At 40.8% G+C, this 8,412-nt stretch overlaps 2 protein-coding genes across 2 annotated transcripts in view; one reads left to right on the forward strand and one right to left on the reverse strand.

Annotated features, from left to right (window-relative positions):
• Positions 1-668, reverse strand: part of LOC118406755 (NADH-ubiquinone oxidoreductase 75 kDa subunit, mitochondrial-like) — a 9,481-nt gene extending 8,813 nt beyond the window's left edge. The window contains exon 1 of the mRNA XM_035807063.1: positions 491-668. Coding sequence (XP_035662956.1) covers positions 491-595 — 105 coding nt within the window. The 5' untranslated portion in view covers positions 596-668. The remainder of the gene's footprint in view (positions 1-490) is intronic.
• Positions 669-821: 153 nt separating this feature from the next.
• On the forward strand, positions 822-7,426 carry LOC118406757. Its single transcript, XM_035807066.1, has 5 exons — positions 822-1,007; positions 1,396-1,542; positions 3,190-3,270; positions 5,667-5,771; positions 6,351-7,426. Exons 1-5 carry the CDS (start codon positions 993-995, stop codon positions 6,492-6,494), a joined length of 492 nt encoding a protein of 163 aa, XP_035662959.1. The 5' UTR covers positions 822-992; the 3' UTR covers positions 6,495-7,426.
• Positions 7,427-8,412: the final 986 nt, after the last annotated feature.

Below are 8,412 nucleotides of genomic sequence, written 5' to 3' on the forward strand. Positions count from 1 at the left end.
GCGGGGCAGCGGCAGTTTGCCACCGGAATTCTTTTGGCAAAAATATTATTTTTAAGCCCATAAACTACAAAATATTTGGTTTATATATGTGGGGAACACATATGTACACATAATATATGAGTTCCTTGATGTTTAACCTGGTATTACGTGGTATTACTTGGTATTACTTGGTATTCCGTCTTTCAACCGTCGTTCATGATCCAGATTCCAGTCCTTCTTGGCAGCTATCGTAAAATCAAATTGGGGTCTGCATGGGGGGATCTGTAGAAGTGTTTATAAATCATGTTCCATATCTTTGATAAACTTTACAAAATTCGGTTGATTTTGTGCTAATGAAAGTGTCATCCAGTAGAAAAATCAGAGTTGCATCTGTAATTGAGTAGCCCCTCCCCTAGTTCTGTTGAGTAGCAATTTGTGTACATGTAACACAGAACAACCTACAGAGGTTACATAAAGCCTGCACGGAAATTGTATAATTCTAGCATCTTACCTCGATTTTTTCGGGCGCCTTGGCTGCTTGAGAGGCACACCTGACGTTTGTGCATGTTGTCGCAGCCCGCAGGACTTTCCCCGACCACTGGCCGACCCGAAGCATCGTGAAACCGTCCTGACTTCGTCACTCCATCAACCTTTCACAAAACAAAATGGCGGTCAGGACGTGATTGACCTCTGACCTAAATAATTTTTTTCTATTTACACAAAAACTGTGCATAAAAGTATCAACAATTTTAAACAAATATCATTTTATGAGAATATTTCGCCAGAGATAGGAGACTTTGTGAGAATTTTGTATTTTTGTCGGGAAAGTTTGTGAAAGATAACATTGCGCATGCGTACCAGTCGCATTTTTGGCAGAACCCGGAAGCAGTTTGTTTGTGGCAACGCGCGTCTTTCGAGTCTTTGCCTTCGACGATCATTTACAGCTCAAACTTCACACAAAATCACTCAAAAACGGGTTGTGAAGGGATTTGTACTTGAGAGAAAGGAAAACCATGCCAAATGAAAAGGTCAGTTTATCATTTTTTTGTTGGTGATGACAATTATGCGTTTTGTTTGTTTTGTATAATTTTGTCTGCCAGGTCTTGGACGTCAACTACCAGAGAAAGAAAACGAAGGACTTGGAGCAGCTAGTCTCCAAGCAGACGTGTCAACTGGGTGAAAAGAATAGGAGAATTTGGCCAAATAGGGACACATAAATAAGTTACCATGGGATTTCAGTCAGTCCTTTGCAGTCTGTTTGGGTTTATGGAAAACCCTAGGCTGTACACCAGGCCTGGGCACCTGGGCTGTCTATCACGTCAAGGGGGGTCTGCATGCCTAGTTACCCTTACTAGGGATAAAGGTGCACTAGGGTAACCAGTTTTATGGCAATAGTCTTATTTCCCCCACCTGCAGGTGCTGTGTTACCATCCTGAGGACCGATGGATGTCGTGTACGCTGTGTCGCACAGCGCGCCGTGGTGCCAGTACGCTGAACAGGGCACTACAGAGGAAGATTGACTGGCCAAAGCCTAAAGCCCCAGCTGTAGGAAGTCCCATACAGGTACACATGGATGACTTCTTGTACACATGTAATGCAAATTCACCTTTATCCAGTCTCCCTCTCTATCCCTTGACCTTCTAGTGGGTCGTTGGGGCACCATGACAATTCGCTGCACCACCCTCCTCCATCTAGCTCTGTCTTCTGACACTCACATCGCTTCGGCTAGGGTAATTGGGTAGCCTATATCTGTTGCTTTTGAACCAGGGTATTTGGGGATATCACGTTGGTTTAAAATTGCAATGTTTTCAGTATATTGCAGTTTAAAAACTACCACTTGTCAGACTGGAAGATCATAATGTTCTCTGACTGCTTCTCAGACAACCTGGCAGTCAGAAAACATTGAATATGATCTTCCGTACCATCGTTGGCTTGGACATCAGAAAATCCCATAGAATCAGAAATACTAGATAAGTACTTTAAATTTCTTTTATTGTTATATCTGACTAAGCAAAATACAATGACAATGACAATGACAATGACAATGACAATGATCTTTATTTGCATGACCTTGCCCATATGGGCTAAATGCAGTAGTTACATAAAACTTTGCTGTAAAGAATCTTTACAGTGGCAGTGGGAGAGACAGAACAACTAAGGCTATGCTACACTATAAGTACATCTATCGTTTACAAAATAGTCAAATATGTAATGCTATACTATTCTACAATTTACATGTCTCTTTTCTCTTCTTGAAACAAGTGTATATGAATTCACAGAGTTTTTGCAGTACAATGTTGTCAGATGATTTCATTATGTATACAAAAAGCTCATCTTTTACTAACTGTTTAGCTCGTGTATCAAAATTCAGGGCATTAATAAAAGAATTACGTATATCACTATATAACTCACATTCCAATACAAAATGAACTTCATTTTCAATATCTTTGGCGTTACAAAGTGTACAGATTCTATCACTCGGAGGAGTCCGGTTGTATCTTCCTACTTCTATTTGTAAAGGGTGATCACTAATTCTTAATTTAGCCATGGCTCGGCGATGGCTGAAATTATGTATATTTAGGTACTGTTCTCTTTCGTAGGTGTCTTTGAACTTCCTGTACGTTCTTAGTTTGTTTCCTTGATTTTCCTTTTTTCCATTAGAGTTGAGTTCGGAATAGAAAGTCTGTAGAAATATGTCTTTCAATCTTTGTTTCACTTGCGACTGAGCTGATGGTATATTATAGTCTTGGTTCAACAGTAGGTACCCATAACCAGACTCCTCGAGAATCTTACTTACATTTGAAAGCCAACATGGTACCTTACGTCGGTGTAGATCTTGTTGTACAAGGAGTGCTTGATATTGTAAACTATTTGTTGGTACTTCTCTAGTTAACCTGCTATAATAAGAGTAGAGCCTGCTGCAAGCCTCGATCCGCAAAGGAAATTTAATACAAATTTAGGTTCAGAGAAAATTTCATAGGCAGGCAGGCAGGGTGAGAGATACGTTTACTTATTTTTTTCAAATGCTAAAAAAGTGTTCCCTGCAGTTTGATCACATCTGTTACACTATTATCCGATATATAAAATAGTATAGCATCTGACTGTTCGAAGAATTTAACTCCATGTTTGCGTTCAAGAAAAAGGAAAAGAAGACAGTTATACCAGAAATGATGCAAGTACAATTTCTAATCTAAATGGAATCTTTTCCAGGATCCTCTCCACTTTACGACTATTGATGATGCCTTCTCCAGTGTGCTACAGTACATGACTACCACCACCAGGCAGTGTAGGGTAAGTACTACAGTACATGACTACCACTACCAGACAGTGTAGGGTAAGTACTACAGTACATGACTTCCACCACCAGACAGTGTAGGGTAAGTACTACAGTACATGACTACCACCACCAGGCAGTGTAGGGTAAGTACTACAGTACATGACTACCACCACCAGACAGTGTAGGGTAAGTACTACAGTACATGACTACCACCACCAGGCAGTGTAGGGTAAGTACTACAGTACATGACTACCACTACCAGACAGTGTAGGGTAAGTACTACAGTACATGACTTCCACCACCAGACAGTGTAGGGTAAGTACTACAGTACATGACTACCACCACCAGGCAGTGTAGGGTAAGTACTACAGTACATGACTTCCACCACCAGACAGTGTAGGGTAAGTACTACAGTACATGACTACCACCACCAGGCAGTGTAGGGTAAGTACTACAGTACATGACTACCACCACCAGGCAGTGTAGGGTAAGTACTACAGTACATGATTACCACCACCAGACAGTGTAGGGTAAGTACTACAGTACATGACTACCACCACCAGGCAGTGTAGGGTAAGTACTACAGTACATGACTACCACCACCAGGCAGTGTAGGGGAAGTACTACAGTACATGATTACCACCACCAGACAGTGTAGGGTAAGTACTACAGTACATGACTTCCACCACCAGACAGTGTAGGGTAAGTACTACAGTACATGACTACCACCACCAGGCAGTGTAGGGTAAGTACTACAGTACATGACTACCACCACCAGGCAGTGTAGGGTAAGTACTACAGTACATGACTTCCACCACCAGACAGTGTAGGGTAAGTACTACAGTACATGACTACCACCACCAGGCAGTGTAGGGCAGTGTTTCCGCCAGACCTCAGCTGGGAGTCCGTCCACACTTGGGGCGCGAAAACCGCGAAAATTAAATTTAATTAAAAAACCGCGAAAATTAATTTTAATTGTAAAACCGCGAAAATTCAATTCAATTGTAAAACTGCGAAAATTCAAGTTAACGGTTAACTGTCGCAAGAAAAAAAAAAAAACAACTAACGTCCGATAAAGTTCAGTGCCGTAACAACAAGGATGTTTTGATTTGTGCTGCGTACCGGTATGCCGCACCGAACAGGTACTACTACTTTTAAAAAGTTCCAGAAACGGTTCTTGGACTTTCAAAAAAGAAATAACATTTGTATATATTGTATTTTATGTTGTGGTATACTTATAAATCATCTAAAACCTTCCATAGATCGAGAAACTTGCGTTCAGAAATGACGAAAAACATCGTCTATCGGCGGCAATGTGCGTAATGGCTGCCAAAATCCCGCAATCTCCCGTGGTGACTTCTCGCGAGATCTGGGAAAGCTAGCAACGTCATGGGAAACTAGCGCTGTGATTGGCCAGGATAAACAACAAGCTCTCGAGTGCCATTTTAGAGCGTATTTATCCCGAAAATTTCTGCCGTTTTCGGAGATTTTGCGGGCTCAAAACTCATATCAAAAGGAACCAAAGTTGTACTTGATGTTTTTTACGTCCAGCACCTCTCATGTGAACACTTTATTTTTCCGCTGTGTTGCCGATAACGAACTTGAACGAGGCCGGGGATTTCCCGTGCCGAGCACCCAGGCCGGTGGGCACATGTTTCTGATTGTGTTTTGTTTTGTTTACGATGATTGACGATGAAAACAGAGACTAAAGTTGTTAATCTAGACAAAGTTAGTGTGTTGTCTTATTTCTCCCAATAACAAAGTACAGTTTGTAGTGTTATACTTATAGCGAGATCGACCTACCGCCAAGTTTTCGAAATGTGACAGGGCAAATTCGCGTAACTGAGACCTTGAAAAACGGGTTTTAATGAGATTATCTTATGCAAAAGGCCGTCGACACACATTGTCAACAACCATAACAATAGCAAAACAAACAGTGAGCGGCTTTCTGACTGTGGACGGCGTCCCCTAAGCCTCTAGCTTCAATACAAAACACAAAACTGCAGTTTACATTTATCGACTTTGTACAGATTTCTCGGCAAAATGTGGGTCGCAATTTTTTTATGAGGACGGCCTCTGGTTGCGTTCAAGCCGTCCAAAACGAAATGAGACCGTCATTGGACGGGTGGACGCCCCTCTGGCGGAAACACTGCTGTACATCTAATGTCCAACACAAGAAATTGGACTTATCCAAATTTTCGACTGATCAACTCCAGTCTCAGGGATGGACAGTTCACTGCTTCTGTGATGTCACAGTCTATTCCTTGACAGAAAATGGAATCAATCAGTTGAAACTTGCGTAGGTCACATTTCTGGTGTTGGAAATAGCAGCATAAATTTTCAGGTTCAGAATGACTTCTACCAACGCAAATGAACTGTCAAGTCTTACATGACATCACTTTATTTACAGAGATACTATCACAGCTGCCCTCCTGTCTCGAAGAACCCCGAGGACTGCCTCCACTGCAACAAGTTCCACACTCCACAGTACACAGAAGTACAGAGAGCTAACCCGGTCAGTGGCTGCTCTAGTGTTTGTCTTAGATTTACAAAAAATGTCTTATTTGTTTGAAGCTTTTTTTTTTAGAAATTCAAATTTATTTTTTTATTTATGACTAAAAAATTGTCCTGCACTCCATGTCATGAGGTGTCAGAAGAAAGACAACTTGTCTGATACAGATCATATCATTTAAAGTACCAATAAATACATGTACATTGTACATGTATATGCAAACAGTTGCCATAATGCTAAATTATGAGTAAATAGCCCACTTTGTGATATTTGAATGATTTAGAGGTGATTTAGAGTAGTCTACATGCAAGTCTAGGACCAGTTTGCAACTTGATAAATTAAGAATGTAATTTGGCACAGGCAAACAGATAAGTACAATTTAGATAAAAATGTGATTTAGGTGTGCAGCCTAACAGGGGTTGACCCATTGGACAGAGCCGCATGGAAGCGTGGTGTAAAGACTATCCGACTGCTGCCTACCCCTGGGTCAGGGATCCCAGCAGCAGTATAATTAAGCAATGGACAGTGAGTGAATGAGTGTATGGTTTGATTTTTGACACATTTTGTTTTACTTGTGTGCAGTTGAGCAGAGCAGAGGATGTCCATGTGGTGGTGGCGCCCGGTACGTACTCCGTGACGGCAGGTGAATGGGGAACACAGCGCCAGCAGACACACGTGGTACATGTAGATAAGGGACAGAGCGCTAACATCACCTTCACCATGTAGTCTACTATTATCATCTTCATTAACAACAGCATTCAGTTAATCATGCTAAATTTTAAATAGTGTAGTGGTGCTTTGCTATCATTTGCAATGTCTGAACAATGAAAAATGATGAAATACCATTCAAAACTGACCAAAAAATCCTTCAAATTACATGTAATGTTAACAGAGTGCCAACTTTTAACTCTACATTGTCAAAATCGCACCCTGTAGGGACCAAGATCCCCCTTCCACACCAATCTCCTGATTGGTACCCAATATCCTCATCGCTACCATGCCATTCGCACTACACTAGAAATGATGTCCTGGCTAGAACCCTGATTTTTATTTTGGAAGGAAGTTTGTTTTATGCCTGCTGACAAGGTCTCATTATAAGATGGGAACAAAAGGTCCCATTCTTTTCATTTTATTATAATATCAAAGTCATTAAAGAGTGCAATGAACAGCAATGCTTAGAATGTCATCACAAATGGCTTTGTGGATTCTTATCTGTGTGTATCAGAAATTGTAAGTCTTGGTTTTTAACAGTTAAAGACTGGAATGAGTTGGTATATTCTTAACGTTGTTGCTAGTGTTTGAGTTATCAGTTGTTCAAGTGTACCTGTACTGTAGGTTAGTGCAAGGACATTCATGTCAAATCTGTGTCTCACGAATCAGGCTCTGTTGATACTGTTATGTGGATGACATACTGTAAATTGTACAAAGTAGCTGCAGAATGAGAAGACTTTTGGTGTTAATTTTTTTAAAGTATTAAAAAATGGATATTAACTTAAGGAGTGCCAAAGTCAATTCAAAAGTAAACGTTTTCTTTGCTCGCATCAGTTTGAGAGCCCAGAGGATGTCATCCATGTGATTGAATCAACATGACCTTACTAACATTGCCTTGTTGTTGTCAATGCTAACTTCTGTATTAAATACTGCATTTGTACATATCTGACATGCTTAATTGTGCAGCATTTTATTGTTGTTCTGTAACATAACCCTTCATTTATTATTCATATTGCTATTACTGCATTATTTTACAATTATTTCGAAACACATTGTGCTAGCAAAGTGAAAGGTAGGAGTATAATGCTTAACTTAAACCTTAAAAGGCAAACTATTAAGGTCAGATTCTGCACACTTCACACTTGATTGTTATACAGTGCAAAACTGCCAGGGGGCACTCTTCCAACCACAAGACACACAACAGCAAGATGTACCAAAGTACCACATCTTTAATTCAATTTCAGTCTGGTCAAAGAGTTAACTATTGGAATGGCAAAGCATGCTTACCGGTAGCCTGGGTACCATCCGGATAGTAGTTCGCTCCTATGTTCGCTTCTGCTATCCGTCTGGAGACGTGCGCATTCAAACCGTCTGGTGCTAACGTCAGTTAATGAGCGAATCAAGGAATAGGTTCTAGAGCGCGCGTTCGATGACAACATGTCCTCCTGCAGACGGAGAGCTTGTCCGGTGTTGGAACGCCTGTTCGAACGATCGCTTGGAACCATTCCATAATTCGCTCATATGTGGGGACCAATCAGCGCCTGCGTCCAAAATTTGGACGATTCCAGACGTTTAGATGGTCCGCGTTCCCAGACGGAAACACAGAGAAGCGACTGTATATAGTGTATAATGAATGTCAGAGCTAGAAGCGACTGTATATAGTAAATAATGAACGCCAGAGCGAACTACTTTCCGGATGGTACCCAGGCTAGCTTACTGGTACATTGCAGTAAGAAATACTAAACACCAGACAAGTACCCAGAAATATATGACATAAATCAGAATATGCATTGAAAAGTAAGAATGAAATACAAGGGCTCAAAATACATTTTGGGGAATAGGTCCACTAAAGTGCACATGCATCCAATATTTTGAGCCCTGAATACCATAATGATGGTTGTACAATCATGTGTTTTTTAACTCTAAGGATTAA

The sequence above is a fragment of the Branchiostoma floridae genome, chromosome 19 (genome assembly GCF_000003815.2).
Source record: "Branchiostoma floridae strain S238N-H82 chromosome 19, Bfl_VNyyK, whole genome shotgun sequence".
Lineage (NCBI taxonomy): Eukaryota > Metazoa > Chordata > Leptocardii > Amphioxiformes > Branchiostomatidae > Branchiostoma > Branchiostoma floridae.

Bases quoted from the DNA above. Each gene is read 5' to 3' on its own strand.
- LOC118406757 (XM_035807066.1), top strand. The intron at 1,543-3,189 runs GTACACATGGAT...AATCTTTTCCAG, and splicing joins CTGTAGGAAGTCCCATACAG to GATCCTCTCCACTTTACGAC. The intron at 3,271-5,666 runs GTAAGTACTACA...CTTTATTTACAG, and splicing joins CCACCACCAGGCAGTGTAGG to AGATACTATCACAGCTGCCC.